This window comes from Protomyctophum bolini, assembly GCF_963924005.1.
Source record: "Protomyctophum bolini genome assembly, chromosome: 8".
Taxonomy (NCBI): domain Eukaryota; kingdom Metazoa; phylum Chordata; class Actinopteri; order Myctophiformes; family Myctophidae; genus Protomyctophum; species Protomyctophum bolini.
The window spans coordinates 18,731,733-18,756,522 of record NC_137869.1 but is presented as its reverse complement, the minus strand read 5'-3'; the positions used below and the strand labels follow the sequence as shown (position 1 = coordinate 18,756,522).

Genomic DNA, 24,790 nt, shown 5'->3' with positions numbered 1-24,790 from the left:
CTCAACAGAATGGGAGAGATGGTGGGGGCGGGGGTACTGTCAGCTGATACCGTAGGCCCACATGATTCTGACATTTATTCTGGGCGCTGATAGAGACCAGATGCAGCCAGCATTCTGTTGCCAAGCTACAGTGGAGTGCCGGGGATGGGGGGGGGGGATCGAGGTAAGGGGGACGACGCTCGTCTCAACCATGTTTTATTACATTACGGGGGCAATGGCACCAAGTCTAATCTCACTCACTGCCACAATGTGTGTGTGCGTGCGTGCGTGTGCGCCTCAGAGAGTGTCTCAGACTGATCAATTCAGTGACTGACCGAGGGTACTGCGTTGACAAGGGCCGAGCCATGAACCGTGGCAAACCGCTTAAAGAAAATGGGAGGGGGGGGAAGTCTCAGGGACATGGTTATTAATCTATGATGGGTGTGACTTATCAGTCTGCCTGCTGCCAAGAGGCCAAAGGCGGAAGGCTTCCTGTTAGTAAACATGCTGACACTGTGACACGTTGGAGAAAGAGAGGTGCTTCAATAGAGCTTCAGATGATTGAGCATCACTCCCCGGGCTAAACGCTCGCCGACTATTTAAGTTAACACACTTGTAATCCTCGATTGTAGTAAGGGGATTAAGGCTCACGTTAAAAGCTTAGCGCTCTCCCATTTACAGGCACATAACCCCCCCTCACATTTTATACTTGCTCAATATACGTCTGGCTTTCTTTCGTTTTTCTGTCTACAAGAGGGGTTTGAACTTCTCCAGTGGGCCACCCAGGAGGGCCGCTTTTGAATTCAAGCCTTCCATGGGGTTGGTCTCGATGATCCTGATAAGCTGAAAATGTTAGAGTTTTTTAAAGCAAGATCTGAGGGTCAGCGATAAAGCCGCGCATCGCCTGATTGACTCGGTGCCCCCGCGGTGCTCGCCAATAGAGTTGCTGGTGGGGTCAGTGTTTGTATATCAGAGGGATTTTGTGCTGAGATAAGGCGTCTCTCTCTGAGGCGAGGACTGAGAGGTGCTTTAGAGCGTGATCAATGGAGCCGCTCAGCAGAATGGACTGAAGTCGTCTTGGGGAGCTGTATTTTTCCTCGTACCCACTGGGTCAGCGGATATAGTTGATTGTGCATTTATGTTTTACATACTGTACCTTCTTGACATTTTACCGGGGTATGTGATATATCACGCCATTTGTGTGAAAGAAAAAAAGAAGAAGAAAAGAAACCTCCCAACAATAACATAAAAGCTGAGCTGCTGGTGATAGAAGTCATTGTAGCATCATGTACAAATACCTAAAGTCTGCACAACATTTTTGCTGCTCCACAATGCAAACACAAATACATTTTGAACTGTTGTCTTTTATAATGAATTGACCCATGGCCTTTTTACATACCACATCACATGAACTACAAGCCGTTTCACAAGCTTGTAGGTTTGGAAATTTTGGCTTTTTGTTTATGTTACAGTGACATCATTTATGGGTTTTATAAATGCCAATGAAAATTGGCATTTATTAAGAGATTGTGATTAAATAACTATCCTATCCTTTCGAACATGGGATCTTTTTTCCATAAAGTTTTCCACCTGAGAGCGATGATAATATATTTACATCTTGGAAACTCTTGACTTTGTCAGAATCCTCCGGAGTGGCAGAAGAGACGGCCTGTACAAAGACAGTCTGCTGCTGAGGGGCTGCACCATCCGCAACACAGAGGAGGCGGTGGGGATCGTCATCTATGCAGGTGGGCCTCTAGACGAGCAAACTGGACCTCAACTGGCTCCGTACTTGGACCGCTTTTTTTCCCGGTCTACACCAAATCTCTTTGCCAAAAAGATCTACAAGCCCACAATGCACGTTGTGATCTTGTAGATTGGGTACGTCAGGTATTTTATGCCTGCAACACCGTTGATTAAATATAAATCGACCTTAAAGACGGTCATACAGTAGGCTACATGATAATTAAGTGCTGGAAATTCAAATAATGTGGAAAAATATATTGGCTATAATTCTCCAAAAGAATACATTTATAGACATTTTGAAAATTGATATTTGGACAGCTAAATCTACCCCATTACAATACATTTAATTTGATACTAGAGTGGCTTCCAAACCATTGCAAGTTTTGGTTTAAAGTAAATGTACAATATCTGACCAACACTGAGCACCTCAGGCACTCTCCTCTACTTTAATATTATAACATGGCTAGTCAATATGCCTTTTCAGCAGTTTTTATGGTGAATCTTTCTCATTGTCTAGATATGGTTTCTGTGGTCCCCTATCTATGGGCAATAGATATCCCATATGTGGTTAAAAAGAAAATTACCACAAAAACAAAAAAAAGTTTTGCATATTTCTGTTTCACATTTCTGCATTGGACCCAGTGTTAGTGTCATTCCTGTATTGGACCTTGTGTTTGTGTCATTATAGCCATTAGTAACGGCCATCCTCTTGCAGGTCATGAGACCAAGGCCATGCTGAACAACAACGGGCCACGCTACAAGCGCAGCAAGCTGGAGCGTCAGATGAACATACATGTGTTCTGGTGTGTCATCATCCTGCTGGTCATGTGCCTGTTTACCGCCATTGGTGTGTATAAGTGTGCTCTCGGGTCGTCATGCAAAACAAGAGGCGTTTTGCAGAAAATTACACCCTTAACCCCTCACGCTTTGGCCTCATTATCTTGGACATGACTGAGAAAGACAAAGAACCAGTTGATGATTGGAAGTCAGCACTACCAAGCTGCTATTATTTATATCTTGTTGTTTTCAAGCATGCGCTGACCTTGTGCTTGTGCTCTTCCAGGTCATGGGCTGTGGATGTTCCAGTACGGCGATAAGAGGCCTGTGTTTGACGTTCTCAGTCCTGAAGGGACAGACTTATCGCCTGCCCTGACAGCCATGTATCTGTTTCTCACCATGATCATCGTCTTTCAGGTAGCCACCAGAGAACTTCCCATTACAGAAACAACTTTGCAGGGACTTTTAAATACGAGATATGCCTTGTCCCTCTTTGTAGAAACAACTTTGCTGGGACTTTTAAATACGAGATATGCCTTGTCCCTCTTTGTAGATGTGTCTATATGCAAAGTTAGTAGTGTATGTGCAATGTTGTAATCTAATCAAACAATGCCCAGTGTGAAGATGCATTTATTGCATTATATGAGAGGAATTGATTCATACCTTCTCCCGGTATAGTCCGCTTGCCAGAATTTGGACCCGGACATTTATACCCAGTTTCCACATCCTGGGGACCATACTCATAAAACCTTAGGGTACTCAAAATGACGGGTCCACAATGGGGCTCTGTGGGCTGGCAAGCGGACTAGTATAGAGGCAAGTAAGCAAATCTATTGTATGACATGGAAATGTCCATTACGGGTGCAACAATAATCAAATAATTTATTTAATTGAGTACAAAAAAATATTGCTTCTAATAAAAATCTATTTAGGTGTGGAAATGTACAAAATAATACAGTATAGCAATAATAGCATCCCTTTTTTGCAAGCTTGTAGATCAGTTGTTTTAGCTATTTTTTTGAGGGGTGCTAGCCCCTCCTATGTCCAGCTTTTTCTTTTCTTTTTTACTTTTTATCCCATAATTTTGCAACCCATGTTTTCACCCAGTGTCAATTATCTAATGTACACTTCCTCTGCCAACCTGAGGATAAGCTTGTTTAATATTTGATGAATCATAAATGTAATCACTAAGTTCTAATGAATGTCCATGACATTCTCTGTTTAGATCAGTATCTTTACAATGAGTTAAGGCCATCAAGAGTTTGCCAGATGAGGGGCGTTGTCTCTTCGTAAAGTTATAAACCATATGCTGGTACAAATCAAAAGGGGAAAAAACTTGTCAGTTATTGATTGTGGGTAGTATTTTGCTTGCATGTTAAAATGTCACGTTGAAATGTTTCGACAAAATGTCAGCTGTTGCAGTACGGTCCCTTGGTATCAAGTGACACTTCAGATTAATTACATTTTCATCAAAGATTGATTTATGGTCATGTGTACCTTCCAAACAATAATTGAGAAAAGTTTGAGGCCCATCAATGTTATGAAACTTGATCTGAATTAAAAACACAAGGCTCTTGTGTTCCAGGCAAAATCATTATCCTCACCAACACTGTGCCTCAATTGTACCCACTTTAGCAGTGGGTTAAGAGCTGTCTAATTTCCCTGTGGAGTTGTGTGAGAAAGCGAACATCATCACACCAGGGGCATAAAATACTTTTTCAGGAAATAAATGCACATTGTAATAAAAAATGATACGGCATGGACTGAAGGTTAAAGAGACAATCAGGCCCTGACTTGAGACAGGAGTTCTTTCTTGCAGAAGAGAGCAATACATCGTCTCCCTGCTGCAGTCAGTGTTTGCTCCGACTTGTAAATGACCCCTGGTAACAAATGCCCTGTCTGCTCTCCTAGGTACTGATTCCCATCTCGCTCTTCGTGTCGATTGAGATCGTCAAGATCTGCCAGGTGTACTTCATCCATCAGGACATGGAGCTGTACGACGAGGAGACAGACTCTCACCTGCAGTGCAGGGCTCTGAACATCACTGAGGACCTGGGACAGATGCAATACATCTTCTCTGACAAGACAGGCACCCTGACGGAGAATAAAATGGTGTTCAGGCGCTGCACTGTGGCCGGCGTGGAGTACTCCCATGATGCCAATGGTGAGGGCAGCCAAGGCTCACACTCTGCACTAAATATTATAATACTTTTATAATGACTTGTATGTTCGCCAATCAGACATATGGTAAGGCGGTTCTATTCCAGAATGTTGGTGGGATTCATAATCACACGTTCCTGACTTGCTAATTCAGTCATCTAATCAGAATCGGTCCCACCAACTGAGCTAGTCACAATCACAGGGCATTCGTCCCTCCTGGCTATGGGATTCAGTCTGTCCTAACAATGAACTAACCTGTAACAAACCAATCATCCATGCTGTGGAATGTAATCTATCCTCGGTTGACCTAACAACCAACTAGCCAGTCGTTGTTGTGCTGAAACAACTATGTATTTCTCATTAGCAAATAAAGCTAAATCCAAGGTGTTATTGAGCTAATGCTATTTTATTATAAGTAGTAAGTAACCTTGAAACCAACGGTTCCCAAGCCATGGGGCCCACAGGCCTGTCTCCCCTTTCTGTAGTGTGAGGCAACATGATATACAAGTACACCCCCTGGACATGACTATTATGTCTGAGCTCGTGTAATATACATAACACCTCTTGACTTTGTTCAGGAGCTGCCTGTTGCCATGTTGTTGTGTTCCCGTAACATTTCTGACTTCTGATTGGGGGGGTAGCCTAGCGCACCGCACCAAAGTCGTTTCACCGCTTTTTGCTTTGTAGTGTCTGTTTCTACCGCACACATCCATGGCTGGAAAGAGGCATGCTTTCTGTTTCTCCTGTCAGAAATATGTTGCTGCCAATGGGAGGGATGTTGTTTTTACCAAGCTAGGTTTTAACTACTGGAAAGCAGCACTCAAGCGTAACAGAAGCATGCATCCCATAGATCCAGCCACAGTCACTCATACCGGCTGCAGCCACCTAGTCTGAGCATAAATCTAGAGACGCAACCAGCGTAGCAAGAACCAATATTCTGTCAAGAGCATCGATGATGTAGTTTCAGTAAACTGAAATCTTAAAGCAAGATGACACGGATGATGACACTGTTGAGATAAATAGATATATATAGAGATATAATATACTGTATGTATATTATACATATAGTATATATGACTGATATATTGTATACGTCTGCTTGGATCCAGCTAACAACGTGAATTGTGATAAAAGTATGCTCTGTTGGCATATACAGTATACTGTATGAATACTGTGTATATATACTCTAATAAAGTAGGATAGAACCAACCCTGCTAGCAAAAGTTAGCAAAGCATGTCTCCCCTCATTGGCTAGTATAAATCATGCGATGTCTCTGTTATCAATCATGCTCCCTGTACACATGACTGCAAATGACTCCAACACCGTCATTAAGTATGCAGACGAAAAGTGCAGGAAAGTGATGGGCTGAATCGCCAACAACAACGAGTCTGACTACAGAGACGAGATCAACACACTGACACACTGGCACTCTGGTGCCAGGAGAACAACCTCGCCCTCAACGTCGACAAGACCAAGGAGCTTATCGTGGACTTCCGGAGGCCGCAAGGGGGCTTCGATGGCGCTGCAGTAGAAAGGCTCAGCGAGTTCAAGACTTCAAGTTCCAGCGACTGTACTGGCTCCGACGCTTGAAGAAGTTTGGAGTAGGACAGCGCATCCTCAGGCTCTACTACAACGGCTCAGTTGAAGGTGTTTTATCAGGATGCGTGACGGCCTGGTATGGAAACCGCACTAACCGAGAAAAGACCAGCCTACAGTGAGTAGTGCGATCGGCAGAGCGCATAATGGGACTGGGAGGCAAGCTCCCCGAGCTCCAGGAACTGTACTCTATGAGCACCACCCAAGACACAAACTGTTCAACAACGACTGCGGCCGGGCAAGGGGCTCAGCTTTCATCCGGATGCTGTCAGACAGACTGCTGCATGTCTGCCATTGGACTGCCGAACAAGACACAAGCCTTGTTTCGGCACAGTCGCCCGCCTGATGACAGGCGATGATGTTGTCAGGCTGGTCTCAGACCTTTGTTCTTCCTTGAACCTACCTGTGCATTGTACCAGGGACAAGTGGCTTGGATTTAGCTCTTCCACGAACCCACCTGTGGATTATACCACTTTTTCTTTGCTCTACCTCATGGACCTACTCGTGGATTATACCATTGTCATTCTTTTTATGTAGACTATGCAGTCCAGACAGACTAGACTGTTATTTTAGCACCGTAACCCAATTTGTGCCCAAGACGTCTCCAGACGTCCTGGAATTAATTAACATCCTTAATATAAGTATATAGTGCACAGTATACACCTGCTGCTATGCTCACGTACCTTTATACCGTATCTAGGTTTATGTGTAAATATGTAGAATTATTTTTTACACCTCTTTTCTTGATCTCCTTTCACCCTTGCTGTTCATTCGATCGCCTAGCAACCGAGAGGCATTCATATGTTGCATATGAGTGTGATCTATCATAAACCACTATAAAGACCACTTGATGCAACTTGATTAACTTTGTTTTCAAATATGAAGCTTTGTATGGTCCCATTAATATTGACCTTGCAGCAATATTAAAAAAATATGCATCATTAGTCATGTTAGGATTATTAAGGCCAAGTGTTTTTCACTGATGGCGGTTATTTGCAGACTACATTATTTTCCCTCTATTCTTGTTGCATTCTCCCAACAGCTCTGAAGACATCATGAATGTTGACCGTAATATCCCCACATTTCCCGATGTTCCAGCAGAAGGCCCTGCAGTCACCCTAGTTTTTCTTAAGGCCTATTCATAGTTCAGTTTTGGGTGATGAGGTGACCACCGCTATCACCCAAAACTACAACATGACATCACTGAGCCGCGGTGAAGAGAAAACCACCGCTCTCCCCAGCTGAAACAGTGGTCACTGAAACTCGCTCCAGGCAATGTGATTGGTCTAGAAGTTGTTATGTTGTGCTGGCTATAGTATACTTTATAATAGTTGCAATGTGTGTGTGTGTGTGTGTGTGTGTGTGTGTGGGAACGGGGAGGCGGGGTTTGCAGGCTCGCAGTATAGCCAGCACAACGTGAACGACGAACGTATTTTTCCTACACTGCCTCCCGTAGCTCCCCCCGTTCCCACGCCTCCCCGTTCTTCTGTCCCCCCACATACACACACACACACACACACTCATCACGGCCAGGAGGACACATGACAGCACTGCCCGGCTTTGCTTGTGGTGGTTTTGCGAGCTGAGCAAATATGCAGTAGAGAGAAAGCTGAGGGAAAACAGAAAACAATGGATGAATTTGAGGAAGTGTTGGCCATGGAGGGTAGGAAATATGAGAATGGTGATGGAATATGAGCGGTGCCATCAAAACTACCGTTCTGGTGAAGAGGTGGCCACTGAATAGGTGTTCACCTCTTCACCTAAATCTGGACTGTATGAATAGGGCTTCAGTCCTCCCTTCATTTTCTGTGGAAAAATGATCCGATGGGAACTATGCACAAAAACAAATTTTAGTTTTTTTTCTGTGGTGTGACTGATGCTTTATTCCTGTGCATAATTTCCGTAACTATGCCCCACCGGCCACCACACAGTGGACATCAATTTAGATTGAAGTATTTTTCCACCGGTATGTCAGAGACAGAGTATGTTCTAATTAGGTCATGGGGGAAAAAGTTCAGGCCCTGCCAGTAGTTCATGACGTGTTGTGTGTCTCTCATCCTCCAGCTAGAAGACTGGCAATGTACCAAGAGTTGGACTCTGAAGAGGAGGAGTGTATGTCCCATGGCGGAACCCTGCCCAGACGGGACAGCCTCACCAGCCACCAGAGTGCCAAGGTTGTGCTGCGCTCACAGAGCACCAAGTCTCATCGCAGGACGGGCAGCAGGGCAGAGGCTAAAAGAGCCAGTATCCTGTCCAAGCACACAGCCTTCAGCAGCCCCATGGTCAGTCCCAGTGACACACACACGCATGCACGCACACGCACATGCACACACACACACACACACACACACACACACACACACACACACACACACACACAAAAAGTTAATACAAACTAAAAATGAACTATGCAAAAATAACTAAAACTAACTCAAAATAAATTGAATTGGAGTCTTTGTTTCCCATCGATAACATCTAATGCCATGTATTCTTTTATCCTACCTTTTTCAGCTTCTATGAATCAAGGCTTTTCTCATAATATCTGAAAAACTAAGACACCAACTAACTGAATACTAAATGAAAACTAGAAATCTAAAATTACTTATGCACATTAATGAGTTTTTCTGGGTGCCGATGGCTTAATGGTTAAAGCTTAACCACATATAGGCTGTAATGCAAGTCGCAGGTTCGATTCCCAAGCCCTAAGAACTTTTCTGCGTGTCACTCCCAATCTCTCTCTCCCAATTCCCAGTCTATCTCAAATAACCATCACTGCATTCCTAGCGGCCGGTTTCCACATATTGACAAAACACCCTCCGTTTTTGTCATCCAGGAGAAAGACATCACCCCTGACCCTCAGCTCTTAGACAAAGTCAACGAATGTGCGAGCCAGATGGACTTCATGCGTTTCCACAGCCAGCCCATGTCCCAGCTGCCCTCTGACCTCTCGGACATCATGGATTTCTTCATCGCCCTCACCATCTGCAACACCGTGGTGGTGTCTTCCCCCAACCAGCCGAGACAGAAGGTAAAACCTTCACCTCACACATTGGTTTTAAACGCCACCTCCTTGATATTGTGCCTGTGTGACCCTATATACTTTCTCTATGAGACGAATAGCGACAATAGCTGATCTAGAAGATCACAACACACCACAATGTGACATATTTGAAAATATTTTATGAATTTTATTTTTATTGCCCAAAATGGGGATACAAGGATTAATGTGGCTAACGTCCTACTTTTGTTTTTGGTTCCAAAAGAACACGACGTGTTATTACAAAATAAATGCTTAATGTTGTGTTAACTGTGTGTAAATAGCCACAAAAGGCTAGCCTGCAATTCACATCATTGTCCACTGTTAGCAATTATAGTCTTTATATGTACATGCATGTGTGCATGCATGCATGCATGCAGCATGTGTGCGTGCATGCGAGAAAAGTAAACCAAATGTGAGTGATTGTCTCAGTTACTGTCCACAGATAAGCAGACCAGTGTTTTGTAGATGTTTCCACTGGTTGTAAATAGTTTTAAATCTGATCATAGTTGGTGAAGAGCCCACTTGTCCCAAGGTAGTAAACAATGTAGTAAGTCACAAGTTTGCAATGAATAGAGGCAGTCAAAGAATTAATGCGGCCAGAAAGTTGTAACTTCTGACTAGGGACCATTCATGGATTTCCTACCGAGTTTCTCAAAGGCAAACAACTCTTCCGAGCGCACTATAGGGCCGGGACTTTAACACGTTATTTACAATTAATTAATGACAGAAAAAAAAACACTGCTTCCGTGTGTGTGTGTGTGTGTGTGTGTGTGTGTGTGTGTGTGTGTGTGTGTGTGTGTGTGTGTGTGTGTGTGTGTGTGTGTGTGTGTGTGTGTGTGTGTGTGTGTGTGTGTGTGTGTGTGTGTGTGTGTGTGTGTGTGTGTGTGTGTGTGTGTGTGTGTGTGTGTGTGTGTGTGTGTGTGTGTGTGCGTGTGTATTTTAAGGAGCCTGGGATTAAGGAAGGATAAAATGATGCCTCATACATCATCATGCTATAGATTGTGTCATTGCCCCTACATTGGATGGGAGATACTATAAGCTTTAGAAGATCCCAATAAAGGATATCGCAGAATAATAATAGATATGTACTGTTACTGTTAGTGATTGAGGTTTGTTTATTGTTACATCTTGTGTACAGTACATAAGAGTAAAGGTCTTTTTGATCTCGTTCCTCAAATAGTGGTCTTTCTTTTGTATTAAAACGGGCAGCAACAAGTGTACTACTTGAAGTGTACTACTTCTACTACTACTACAAGTGTATTATTGTTGGAGAAGGAATAGTCGCACGGACGGCAGTGTGTTTTCCTTTTTGTAATAAGAGATGAGAATAAGAAGCATCATAAGCACTGCTTGAAGTGGCAAATGCACCTTTTCCCACTGAAAGGCATCTTTCTTGCCTCATGGAGCAGCTTTCCAGCCATATAACATACAGTATATACTATATAGCCATATATATATATTATATATTTTTTGCTTGAACACCTGCCCCCCACAATGTCTCTGCACGGCCCTGGTTGTAATACTACTGTATAAAATGGGGAGATAAATGGGAAATTAACATGATTCAGGAGCAGAGCATGTTACAAAAAGGGTTGAAAATAAAGAGACTCCAACAAAAGAGGAGAGATAGATAGATATATATATATATATATATATATATATATATATATATATATATATATATATATATATATATAGCGCTAGTAGGCATATAATAGTCATAGGAGAACACGTGACTAAATAGTGATAAATATTGTGGCAAATGAATGAGTATTGAAACAGTTTCAATCTTCAGAATCAATATATAATATATGCATAGATATATCTTGACTGAATAGCAATACAAAGAAGGTTTCTTCCCTGTTTATGAAAACACACACACACACACACACACACACACACACACACACACACAGAAAAACAACAACCTCCAACTAATTCCACCAATTGTCTGAACATACTGTAGGGCTATGGCGTGCTTCAGTCAAAGGGGGCTCAATTGTGTACCCTTGTTTTGTTTTTGTTTTGTTTAAACCCTGGGTGTGGTTCTCCGGTTTTAGGAGGTGACATCCTCTCCCGGCAGGGCTCACCAGCTCACCACCCTGCTTTTCATCCCAAACGCCTGGCTGTGCACAACACTTAAAAAAACAAAACAAGACTAAAAGACCCACTAGTGGCCCCTAGAGGCTAGTGCTGCCCCCTTAATCGGACCAACCAAAATGGTTTGAACCAACTGGCTGACAAAGCCATTCCATAGAGCCCTGCAATCTACACTAGCGTGGCTATAAAAAAGGGTTGTTTATATGTGAAGGTTATCTGATAATGTTGGAGGGAAACGTAAATCAAAAAAAAAAAAAAAAAAAGGCATACAGCATGATTTTATTTATTTATTTTTTCTCCTTTTGCTGCCTATTGTTTGCATTTTGTGTTATGTGTGCGTGTCCTCTGTGCCATTGTAATTGCTCACTTTTTTATTGCGATGCCCTTGTGGCTAAGCCGGCACCTGAATGATTTATATGTGAGAACCGTGGCTCTGGGCACCAGGAGACGACTAAGTGAGTCAGACTCTGCTGCTGTGCTGTACCACCCTGGAATAAAGGATTGGCTATGTTGGCAGCCACTGTTTCTGCATCTATATACTATCCAAGTTCCAACACCACTGTATTTAACTCTGAGAGGGTACAAATGGACCCGTGAGCGTACGTTTGGTTACATTTGTACCATCTCAGAGTTACAAATGGATACATCATTTAACATTAAGGATTTCCCTGTGTAGTGCATTCACAAGATTCGTTTAAAAGAATTAGGCCTAAATAGTTTTTTACCGTGGCCCTATTTTTAGATGATTTGTACCTGAAATGAAGGGTAATGGACCTGAAAAGGGTGATTATTTTTAGACAGATATAACTTAAGAATATGAGCATGTATTCGGGTATTGTTTTCAGTGCACGATTGCCCCTGTTTTAAGCTTTTACACCCATCCTTGATTTCAGGTCCAAAGCATAAAAAAATAGGGCCCAGGTTTAAGAAAGCTGAAATTCTCCCATTACAACAGTGTGCACAACTGTGGCTGAGGTATAAATGCGAGTACTCTGACTTATTCTTACTCTCCCCATTCCCTCCCGGCATTCCACCTGCAGGTCCGCACGCGGTACGAGCTGAAGTCTCCCGTGAAGACCATCGAGGACTTCATCAAGCGATTCACGCCCAGCCGGCTGACCTCGGGTTCCAACAGCAGCAGCTCGTCCAGCCTCGTCACCAGCCGGTCGTCCACTCGCGGCTGCTCCAGTGCGCTGTCTTCTCCTTCGGCCGAGAGCACGCTCACCAAGCTGGCGGAGGAGCGGCCCGCCGGGGGACTGGAGCACGCCTTCAGCCCCATCCCGCCGGCGTACGACGGCAAGGCGTGGGGGGCTGCGCCGGGGGAGGAGGGCGAGCTGCGCTATGAGGCGGAGTCCCCCGACGAGGCGGCGCTGGTCTACGCGGCACGGGCCTACAAGTGCTCCCTGGTGGGGCGACTGCCCGACCAGGTCACCGTGGACCTCCCCCATCTGGGCAAGCTGACCTTCGAGCTGCTGCACACGCTGGGGTTCGACGCCACCAGGAAGCGTATGTCGGTGGTGGTCCGCCACCCACTAACGGACCAGATCACCGTGTACACCAAGGGAGCCGACTCCGCCATCATGGATCTCATCAGACCGCCCGCCACCGGTGAGCAACTTAAACCACTTAAGAACAGAATGATCAAAGTTTGAGTGTTTTTTTAAAGCAAGGTTGAACTTAATAATAATAATTATTATTATCAATCCTCTTTATCTGTTGCTTCTCTGCTCTGTGAGCAAGAAACCAAAAGTAGTGACTCCATTCACTCTCATTGCAAGGCCAAAAAGTTCTCTAAATCACACTTCTAGCTACTTCCAGTGCTAATACATATTTTGTGGGAATTGAAATGGCTGTATTCATGTTATATTATCCTTGACGGAAGTCCTCTTGTGATATAAAAATCGATACATCATCCAATATCAGTGTAACGCAAGCACTGCCTGCCGCCAGTAAGAGAAATAGGTGGAAGGAAATTCCATACCAGGTCTCGTTTTTTATACTGTATGCAGTATATAGGCAGAATCCACTTTGTGCACAACACTGCACATGCAACGAGAGGGAAGGGAATTGCTTTCCCCGTTTCCTCGCTCACAGTGTACAGAAGCAAGCAACCGATAAAGATGATCGACAATACTTGGACTTATATCATGCCCGAGTATAGCTATTAGAACCCAAGGTTCCCAATCCCAAGGTCCATTTTCTATTTCGTACATAATAAAATAAAAAGGAGGTAGGCAGGGAGAATTGCAGTGACCAGAGAAGGGATTGGATGAAATGCCAGTGGTTGAGATGGATGTGAATGCAGTTCAGAAGTACTATGGCTCTGTGCTCATGCAGTGCACATACTAACCGGCTGAGCTCCCGTCGGGGCGCTGCCATGTTCTGTGGCGTTGACGTGGTCTTTTATTATTGCTGTCATAACTCGGCGGTAAAGGTGTCAGTGGCGTGCTATTTAAGGAAAGGTGATGACACCGCAGGGTGTGTCAACACCGTCTTATGATGCGATTTTGAAGCCTGTGTGTGTGTGTGTGCGTTTCCAAGTCTGTTTCCCTCTCGGCACGTCGACCCATCTGCTGTCTGCAGACTTAATTCTCCACTGAGGATTGATCTTGGCTGGGAACCAGCCTGGCTACAAATCACTGGATGTAATCTTCGCATGGCACGGCGGCCTACACCTTAACAAATGGAAGAGTTTTTTCGGTGGCACTGGCCATCCGCCAGTGATTAAGTGTGTGTGTGTGTGTGTGTGTGTGTGTGTGTGTGTGTGTGTGTGTGTGTGTGTGTGTGTGTGTGTGTGTGTGTGTGTGTGTGTGTGTGTGTGTGTCCTTGGTTTAAAATATTCCAGCCGCTTTGGTCGGAGGGCAGCTTGCCCGGGCAATAAAGCCTGATTCATACTTCATAGTACGACGGTGTCGCCTGCTGAAAATGTGTCGCAGGTAGAGCATAAATGAGCCATAACTCTGGCCATTGGGCAGCACACTGCATAGCAAGAGAAAGGTTCTTTCTCTCTTCTACCCGCCTGAAGTGCCCACCTTTTCCGATGATGTAAAAAACTAGAAATTAAATTGACAATTTATTTTTTAGAGCGTCCCCCCCGTCCCCCCCCGCAACAAAGGACGTAAGTCCATATTGCTCTCTCTAAAATAAATACATAAAAAGACCTCCCTCTTCCAATGTTGTTGCCTTATTCGTTATTCTTGGAGTTGTTGTTACGGTGTACTAATGGCAGAGGTGTAGCGGGTCGTTAGGATTCGAGGCACGCAAAGGGCCATAGAGGCACTTTTCGCTAATGCTCTGTACACAGTCACCAAACGCCTGTCCAGGAGTGCTTAGCAAGGACTGTCCTGGAGGGGGGGAGGGGGCATTGAAGGATTGCCACAACAACAAGAAAAGCACACTGATGGAAATAGTGTTGGAAAAAGTGTTTCTCTTTTTCTTCTTCTTCTTCTTCTTTTATTTATTTATGAACAACAGAGTTGTTCATAAATGGCTCTGGTAGCCACATGTTAAAACATCTGGGCCCTTTACTGCACAACCGGAAGGACATGAGACCCGAATATAACTTCAGCCAGTCTGGTTGTTCGGAGCCTGTTCCGTGCCTGCCTGATTCACACAGTTCTTAAAACAACAAATGGCTTTGTGGTTGCAACAGCCTTTCATGTGTGGATAGGAGACTTGTTTCTCTGTCCTGGTTAGTGAGTTTGATGGAATAGGTGCCTCCGTTTTGGTCATTATAAACTGGGAGTTCATCTTTAGCAAGGCAGGCGTGGCAGAAATATGACTTCAGTTAAATGCTATCCTCCTGCCTTGAATGAGCGCTTGTTAACAGCTATACATCACTGGAGAAAAGGCAATCCGTACTTTGCTTTAGTTCTTCTTAGTGTGTTTTACAGTTTAAGCACAGTCCTTTTCTTTTGAGGAATCATATTGGTTATTGCATTGGTTGCTTTGTGTTTGGTTCCCTTTGCATTTTCGGTATCGGGATAGAGCTGAATGCTCGTCATGTTAAATATTCTAGCTGCACCTGGGTGCCGTCACTGTGTGTGCCATATTTTTAAGACGTTCTCTGACTCACTTGAAATTCACGGCATGGTGCTCTGTAGAATAGGGAGGTGGAATTGATGATGGCTCCTTTGGAACCGTTCTCACCCCCATATCCCCCAACCACCCCCCCCCAAGCCCCACCCGGTGCTCTGCCATGTGCCTCGCCCTGTGTCTGCTCGCGTGGCCGGCTGGCTGGGTGTGTCCTTCCACAGACAACTCTACACTTTGTGTTGCCATTGGGTGAGAGCAGGCCAGTTAGAGTGCAGTGCAAGCGGGAGCCTCTTCATAACACAGCACCTCCACAATGGCTCCATTGAGTGCAGAGCTATAGCAAGGAAGTATAGCCCCTCCATGTCACTCTAATAACAGCACACATGAAGGTGCTGCAGGCGAACAGACGGACACGAGGCGTCCGGGGGATTGGGTGTGTCTTTGAAGTGCGTCTGTGTATTATGTCAGTGTGTTTATGTTCCCATGTGGGTGACTGAAGCTATTTGTCATGATTGAACTCCAGGTCTGCTCTGCTCCACTCAGCCACTAGGCACACATATTGAGCTATCTTTTGTTTTTTAAAGGCAAATGTGCATGCTGCCACAGAATTCACAGTTGTTTAAATTATTTGAGATGGTTACATTTAGATTTGGTAAGAATGGTAACATGATGAACAGCGGGACAGTGGAGTTGCCGGATACTTGTCTCAGACATGGCGGGTGGGGTTGACATGGGGTTCGAGTGATCGTCCCCTAAAAGAAGGTGGTCCTGGATTTGAACCCGCTGAAATCTGCCGTTTAATATTGGCCTAATATCTCAAATGTAAAATTATATGTTCATTTCTCAGCTTTCTGTTTTCAGATTTATCTATTCATATGGTAGGTGCGGTATGTGAATTATGTTTCAACATTCCTTTTTTAAAGGGAGTAAAATAACAAACACAGAGCAACTCTGTTCCACCAGCATCTGTTACTGTTGGGCCTACCGGTCCTGGCAGCTATTTGTCAAAACGGAGAGCTCACAATGTCCACGGACGTACTTTTTATGAGCCGAGAGGGTAAAGGCTTTCCGACACAAGCTACTGAACATCATCTATTATTCAGGGAAAAATTATCAGTGCTGATGTGAAAAGGTTGAGAGATAATTTATAATGATGAATAACAAAGTAGGGCAAGTGTTCCCTTGTTATGAATGCATACATATATATTTATAAAAATAATCCCTGGACAAAATTGACCAAATTGTTCTTTTTGGGGCTGATTTGTAAGTACTAAGTGCACAGGGGGGTGTTGTAGTTTTATGATGGACGTGCTGAGCTGGTGGGTTATTAACACATTCCCTCCCGTTACTCTAGGCGGGATCGTGAGGCCAGTGCCAGTCAAATGCGCGAAATACCAAAATAGAAGAAGAAATCCTGGGCAATCAAGGACTATTAAAATAGGTCAGGAAGCGAAGACCGTACGGTGGACTCCATATTGTTCCCTGGAAGGAAAGAAACATGCGCAATGGGCTATATGCAGCCAACACTTCCGCGTTCAGCTTCCTTGGTCTCAATTGCGCATGTTTCTTTCCTTCCATGTAAGAACAGGGAATTATAACCTCCCAAACACCAGATTTTGTCTCATTTCGAGCAGAAAAAGGAGTAATATGTCGGACATGCACATGTCTAACATGTGAGTAAAGCAATATATATATATATATATATATATATATATATATATATATATATATATATATTATTTATTGTATTTATTTTATTATTACTGGAATAAATGAAATTAAAGAGACAGATTTTCACGTTCTGGCAGAGTAGAGGCCCGTGGCTTAGATTAGGAGTTTTTGTTTAACTTGGTGCAGCTGCATCAGAAGACTGATGAAGCCTGTCTCCCTGTTAATTCTACCCGGCTGTAACGGTGTGGGTACCATACGAGTCCCACGGCGCAGCTTAATCCTTTTTACTCCTTCGTAGTTCGTACCACAGCATGGCTCACCAAAAATAGCCAATCTACAAGCTTGTAGATTGACTATTTTTGGTAACAAGAATGAGTCTTTTGTGGACCCTGAGTGTTTCCTTTCACCCAGACACTTCAAAAGTAGCCAAAATCAAACAACATTCTATATTCGGTTACGTCAAAACAGTACTTGAATTGTGTGTCTGCAAGGTGACTTTATTTCTTAATCTGCTCATCCTGACAGCAAATTGAAAATAAACCAAGAAATCGTTGAAGCGTTCCTTCTTTTTGCTCGATTTGGTCCAGACACAGCAGCAAAGGGGAGCAAACCTGAAAAGGGTGGAGGCAGCAGCATGTGGCTTAGTTTAGGTGTGAAAGACAGATGGCCATCATAAGCCTCTTGGAATCTTCTGGTACGAAATCTGGTGAATCATTGTTTGTCTGTTCCCTGAAAAGATGGAGAATTTAGTCTTGGTCCTTTATGTGTGGGTTTCTTTCTCTCTTATGTCTTATCAAGATAACTCCAAAGGGAAACGGCAACGGAAGGTCCTCTACAAGACCCAGAACTACCTGAACCTGTATGCCGCTGATGGTCTGCGCACGCTGTGCATTGCCAAAAAGGTAACACAGAATGGTACCAACCCTCAAAGACAATTTGACAAATTCCCTATTCACAGCAACAAAAAAAAAGAAAATCTTTGTTAATCTGTGTTAACTCTAATAATTTGACTCTAAATTAGTCTAAATTTACACACTTGGGATGTTTAGAATCTACTAGCTTGTTTTATTTTGGATGCAAAAGTACAAGCAGGATGGTGATGACTTTGTGTCTCTGCAGTGGTTAGTTGTGAAAACACCCTAGGTGTTTTCACAAAGCCTGCCTTCGGATGATGATATGGAGCACGCCTTCCAAAGTGACATTCTTTGTGACTCAGCCACAATCTGTGCCACTTTCCCAGGCTGCTAATTTATGCTCTCAACACAACAGCCAGGCTCATTATAGCCCTGCTTTTTTGCCTCCCCTAGTGTAAAAGCTCATCGCCATGCCGATGTGATAAAACGCCATCTCAAGGCCTCACATACTCTTATAGATTGGTGCGTTATTATGAGTCCCCTACCACCACGGAGAAGTTTGAAAAGTTTCTCCACTGGGGTTTTCCCAGGGTTTAATGTGTGTGTGTGTGTGTGTGTGTGTGTGTGTGTGTGTGTGTGTGTGTGTGTGTCTGTGTGTCTGTGTGTCTGTGTGTGCGTGCGTGCGTGCGCAAGGTTCTGAGTAAAGAGGAATATGCATGCTGGCTGCAGCACCATCTGCAGGCTGAAACAGCCATCCAGGGGAGAGAAGAGCTGCTCTTTGAATCGGCCCAACGACTGGAGACGAACCTTCAACTTTTGGGTACGTCTGTTTGACCTCTGATGGCAGCATTCTCAGTCCACCAGGGATGCGATTACAGGGAGCGTTCCACCAATATCAATCAAATCAATCAGTCAGATGCAACTATAATAAGTGGAAATAAAAGCTGGTCAAACAAATATGTACATGAATAAACAATTTGAGTTTAATAAGACAGAAGGAGTCTTTTTCTGGGATTAAAGCCAAAATGATATCCTCGAACATTTTAAATTCTATATAACAATATTTCGACAATCATACGACACCAAAACTCTATTGAAATTAAAACAAATGGACTTCCTTTAAGTTTTCTAAGAAGTATTTCTGCATCCATCTATCACAATGTAGTCACTAGTCATATTGACAGTCCCATATCCCACCTTTTAATGTGGACAATACTGTCAAAGACGAAAACCGTTCTAATTTTGACTTCCATAGAATATGAAATTTGATAATGTTGTCGGACGATACAAGCAACTAGTCTGCGAGCGTCGGACGTCATGTCATGGTGTGCGTGCTTGTGTGCAGGAGCTACGGGCATCGAGGACCGACTGCAGGACGGCGTCCCCGAGACCATCGCCGCACTGCGGAAGGCCGGCCTGCAGATCTGGGTACTGACGGGCGACAAGCAGGAGACTGCCGTCAACATCGCCTACGCCTGCAAGCTGCTGGACCCCGAGGAAGAAATGATCACCCTCAACGCAGACTCTCAGGTGTGAGCTTCATTATTATTACACCTGTTCACACAGTATTGCACAATACCTTTCCCTGGATTTCTTCACGGAACAGCCAAACGGAGTATTCTGTGTTTTAGTTTTTTCCAAGATGTGACTGTAGCTACATTTCCATAATTTCTCTTGCAACATTTGGCACCCCAAGTTTATCGAGAACTACTTGTTAAGTTGTTGGTGAGTTTCTATTCCAGTTTTTGTTGAGCTAATGGCATTAGCTAAAATAAATAGACATTTCGTCTGGTTGTTGTCTGTCTGGTTCTGTGTTGTCGGTTCTTCTAGCAGACAGACGCTGTGTGGGTTGGACAGTTTTTTTTCTCCAAATCCTAAACTCTGAACTTAGGCTGGGAAATATACCAAATTCTACAATATGATGAATGATAAGAACTCGTCTCAGAGTGAAGACATTGAACATATTACTGCTTATCAACAGTGTAAGGGAAAAATAATTCAGCAAAATCATCGTTCTTATCTCTGTTAACTCTGTTATGTATTCAGAAGTGTGAGCCATATTGAATATTGACATATCCTCTTGGGCTGCAACTATCGATTCTTTTCTTGACGATTATTCTATAGATTCCTTTTTACCAGCTGCTTGCAAAGCAGGCTGGTCAAAGAATAGTCTGGAAATGTACACGACAAGTTCGCCACCTAGTTTGTCGTCTGACAACTCCGTTCACTTCATGGGGCCAGTCCAATGGCGGCTCCAATGGCGGCTCACATGCTTAACATAGCTCTTGTCCCAGTTCCGACTGCATGAACAGCGCTCGAGCGCGTAGTTTCTTGCCCCCTTGATGTCGTAAGCCAGCATCAGAGGCCAGCATTAACCAGGGTTGCCAAGTCCGCTTATTTCCAGCCACAGTTTCCCCACAGTTGCTTGCCTGGTTTTTGGAGGTTGGTTAGCTTATTTCTGTCACGACAGTTGGCAACAACCTTTACATCCCAATGCTCCCATCGTTGGCGCGGCATGAAGAGTAACAAACTCACACCGTCTGCACGACATGAAGATTCACTTCACAGCAACAACACAGTCATGTGGAAATTGAAGTAGCTTAAATAAAACACTGTCCGACTTTGTTGAGTAGCCTCAAGAATTGGGGTCCAAAAATACACAAAAACTGTCTTGGTGATATTATTGCCGAGGTGTCTCTAGTCTGTATCGTTTATGATAGTCAGTCCTTCATATTTGATACTAGCCCTGAAACATGACTGTGAAGTACGAGCGTCATGTGAACCATGGCTAATTTGATAGTCTGTCGCGTGGTCGCACAAATGCGTGTTGTTCGTACATTATCATACATGGCCCAGTTAACCTGTCCTGTTTGCGCTATGTGCATACTACATCTTTGAAACTTCATTACCGAGCCACTTAGTGAGCTTGTTAGGTCTGCTATTTACAATAGAACTATCTAACCACGGCCGCAAGCTTGTGACAAAGAAACGACTGACTAATTCTCGTGCCAGTTGCTGTGTGCTCCAGTTGCCGTGAGCACAAGCCGTTTTCGGGGAGTTCAAGTGGTTTTCGGTGCGCAACAGAGACAACTCACTTGACGTGAGCGCTGAGCGGCCGGGCCCGCGACGCAGATCCCCGCCAGGTCAGGTTGTATACCCAGGCCTGTGGAATTCATAGGCAGTCATAGTAGCCAATTTGGAATCCGCTCAAACTGACTGATACTGATACAGATATATTGCTGTCAGGTGGAAACCTATGACCAAAACCATTCCTTTACGAAATATTTATAAAAATAATTCCCAATAGTTAAAATAGCCTATATACAAGCTCACAATGCATCATATTTCAACACGTTGGGAGCTTCTACATCAGCTATTTGTCTCCACCAGGCCGAAGGCATGGGGAGAGAGTATGTTTTGCACACACACTCCCTGGATGCCAACGATGAACCTCTGCCCCAAATGTTCCAGAACGGCCTGTTCGGACTTTTGAAAAACACATTTTTTTATATTGCTCCTCCAGATTCTGTCCAAAATGGTAAATCATTACACAGTATCTCTATAGTCATGTGTTCAAGACGGATCTGTCCGATATTTCAGATTCCATCCTAATTGGCTAACATTGGCTTTCAAAGTTCGCAGGATTGGCCCGTTTTGAACAAAAAGCCTCAAATCATGAACGCAGCGTGCAATTTACGTGAAATCTTTCACAGACTTTCCTACTAGGCTGAGGAATATATCCCACCCTTTTCACATTGGCCTGTTAGAGCGCCACCAACAGGTGGAATTTTGCAAAACACTTTTTTGGAACAAAATGCCTCAAATCGTCCAATTGCCATCCAAGGCGTAAGAAGAAATGTCACTCTTTTCATATTGGCCTATTATAGCGCCACCAGGAGGCCACAACCTGCCCTGGTGGAGACCTGTGCCCGGAGGGGCACTTTTTCTAGTTTTTTAATAGATCAAAGAATCGGCATGAAGAATTTGTAATATATTTCTGACTAAATTGATTTATATGATTAACCAATTAACCACTCAATACGAGACGTATTGTGAGCTCGTAGATCTGATATTTTCAAATCAATTATTGTATTAAAATTGTTCTTTTATTTTTATAATCGATTTAACCGATCAGTGTGTAACCAATAATGTCCTCTGACGGTGCTCTCTCTCTGAACCAGGAGGCGTGTGCATTGCTGCTGGAGGAAAGCTTACACTACATCCAGGCCAAGTACGTCGGGGCCTGCAGCAGCTCCATGGACCAGGCCACCAAGGCCTTCCCTGGGGACATACCGGCGTTTGCCATCTATCCCCCCTCGTCTTCCCCCTCCTCCTCCTCCCCCCACGCCACTCCTTTCCTGGTGCACCGGCTGGGCCTTGTGATCGACGGGCGGACTCTGGCCTACGCCCTGGACAAGAGCCTGGAGGACAAGTTCCTGGCCGTGGCCCGGAGCTGTCGCTCGGTGCTCTGCTGTCGCTCCACGCCGCTGCAGAAGAGCATGGTTGTCCAACTGGTGCGGAACAAGCTGAAGGTCATGACCCTTGCCATAGGTAAGTTATTCACCTATTCTTAACAGTTGGCAGGGACTCTTTTTCCCCCAACAAATGTCCAATGCGACCACATTACTATAACTACATAATAATAACAACTAGAAAGTGCAATCCTGGGGAAAAAGATGCCTTCAGTTAGATAGGGCGTGTAATTGTCGTCCAGTCAGAGGAGAGAAAAAAAAACGAATGACAATTGTCTGTTTGCCTATCGGCAACCACACTAATAATACTAAACATACTGTAAGTGTAAATGAAAGTGTCCGTGAATATTTGGATGGGATAAGCTTTTGCTATTGGTGAACCGCTGACAGACAGTACTGGTGCTAAAGGATCACATAAGGTTACATTGCTAGAATTTCTCGAGGCCAACGCAGTTTGAACTATTAAGTGATTCCAGGAAAACAGATGATGGGACCGAACAGGTGGTTTGCATCAGGAAAGCTCCAAACATTTAACCTTAGAATCTTCCTCCCATAAATCACTGCCTTGCAAGAATGTTGCTATTGCCCTGAAACATTATGGCTGTGCAATTTTAGGTGGTCAATGCTTAGAACATTGCTTCTTGTAAGCACCATGAATAATCCAAACCATAAGTAATGTAATGCCTTATGTCTCCAACTACAATGAAAGCAGTGGCTGTTAGGATTTGTATCAGTCCCCTATTTTATGAGTAGATATCTGGCAAAATTGGTTCCCCCTATGTCCTTCACCCGTGGTCCTCTCTGGGACTTCTGCTGCTTTCAGAACTTACAGTACTACTGGCTTTCTAACAAGAAGTTAATTGCCTTGATGTGGTGTCATCTGGGAGGCCCGTGTTCACATCTTTGGTGTTACAGTTGCAATTACCTCCCTTTTGGGAAAGGACATTACGGATTACTGCTTTAAATTAGATAAAACCTCAGAATCACAATACAGAATGTATTAGCCTACTTAAGGGCTAAACATATGATTAGAGGGCTTTAAGTGAAGGAATATGGACTAGTTTGATTGTCTTATCCCGGATTACTTAACTATTTCTCAAGGTTAGGTCTGTCACGCCAAGCTTTTCAGCTGCGAGCTTTTATTTTGAAGAGCCCAAAAGCTGATCCGGTGAAGTAATAATCGTTTATTTCCGGGGCGAGCACTAGTTATTATTCTTTCGTCAGAAACGCTAATATAGTAACCGCGAAGTGGATTAATGGATTAATAATAACCTAATAAGTCTTCCAATGTCGATCTTGGCGAGCTGCACAATCTATATGCCAATCACGAGATGTCTCGTGTTTAGCTATTAAGAGGCCCATAAGTCGGGGTGCCTGCTGGCCTTGCGGTCTGCTGCATGTCGCTCCTCGTCTCTCCCTCGTCTTTCCTGTCTGCCTTCACTTGAAAAACTATCGATTAAAAAGAGGCTCATAAATCGTCTTATCTACAAATGCGAATCGGGTCATGCAATGCCTTTTATTTATACACATGCTGACATCATTATTTTCTTTTTTTTTAACACTTGTTTGACGGTACATACATTTTACTGTATCCGACAGACATGTTAAAAACTTACATACATAATTGTTTTCTAATGCAGAGCTGCACCAGAAGCGAAATATGAAGTAACCATGTAGATATTGTTATTCAAGTGAAAATACATTAGCTAAATAAGAAGCTATGTAGCGTTATAGAAGACGTGAGCATATTGTCACAAGACGCGAGGAAGCCAACTTGTGAATTTCACAGGTTGACACGCACAGCATGTCATCGTCAACTTCTTGTTTTCCTGCAGGGCATAATTTAAATGTGTCTGGGCAGATGTCAGCTACATGGGAGCGAAAGTGACGCAGCTGGTTACATATGTGACTACATTTGATTCCCCTTGGATTTTTTTTTTTCATGTCATATGAAAGCAGGGAATCATAGCTTCAAATTGACATTGGTTGTTCAGTTTGATACACCAGTTTTGGAGATATGGCTTATAGAGTAATGTCTTGCAGAGAAACAGCGAGGTGAGAAAACAGCCTTGAAAGGTTCACTTCTGTGAACTCTAACATTACACCTAGCTACATGTTTGGGCATTTATTTCATATTTACATGACAATTTCAGCTCTGACACTTATTCCAGACATGCTCTAGTATGTGAAGAGTCTGCCTGTGTATTAATGAAGTGGTTGCACCACTAATCATTAGTGTACACGCAAGTAGAGGGAAGAGCCCTCTGGATGCAGCCCTGGGACCCGCTGTTCACCATACAGGTGACGGGCGAGCAAGGTGGCACTCGACATGCCGACGGTCTGATGCCAGGATAGCATT

General features: G+C 43.9%; 1 protein-coding gene across 1 annotated transcript in view; it reads left to right on the top strand.

The window, feature by feature from the left end:
• The window catches only part of atp10a (ATPase phospholipid transporting 10A), a 53,194-nt gene that overhangs the window by 10,240 nt on the left and 18,164 nt on the right, over positions 1-24,790 (top strand). The window contains exons 4-14 of the mRNA XM_080771278.1: positions 1,621-1,727; positions 2,441-2,572; positions 2,789-2,919; positions 4,414-4,666; positions 8,324-8,541; positions 9,093-9,287; positions 12,440-13,007; positions 17,904-18,007; positions 18,653-18,779; positions 19,305-19,489; positions 22,141-22,510. Coding sequence (XP_080627404.1) covers positions 1,621-1,727; positions 2,441-2,572; positions 2,789-2,919; positions 4,414-4,666; positions 8,324-8,541; positions 9,093-9,287; positions 12,440-13,007; positions 17,904-18,007; positions 18,653-18,779; positions 19,305-19,489; positions 22,141-22,510 — 2,390 coding nt within the window. The remainder of the gene's footprint in view (positions 1-1,620; positions 1,728-2,440; positions 2,573-2,788; positions 2,920-4,413; positions 4,667-8,323; positions 8,542-9,092; positions 9,288-12,439; positions 13,008-17,903; positions 18,008-18,652; positions 18,780-19,304; positions 19,490-22,140; positions 22,511-24,790) is intronic.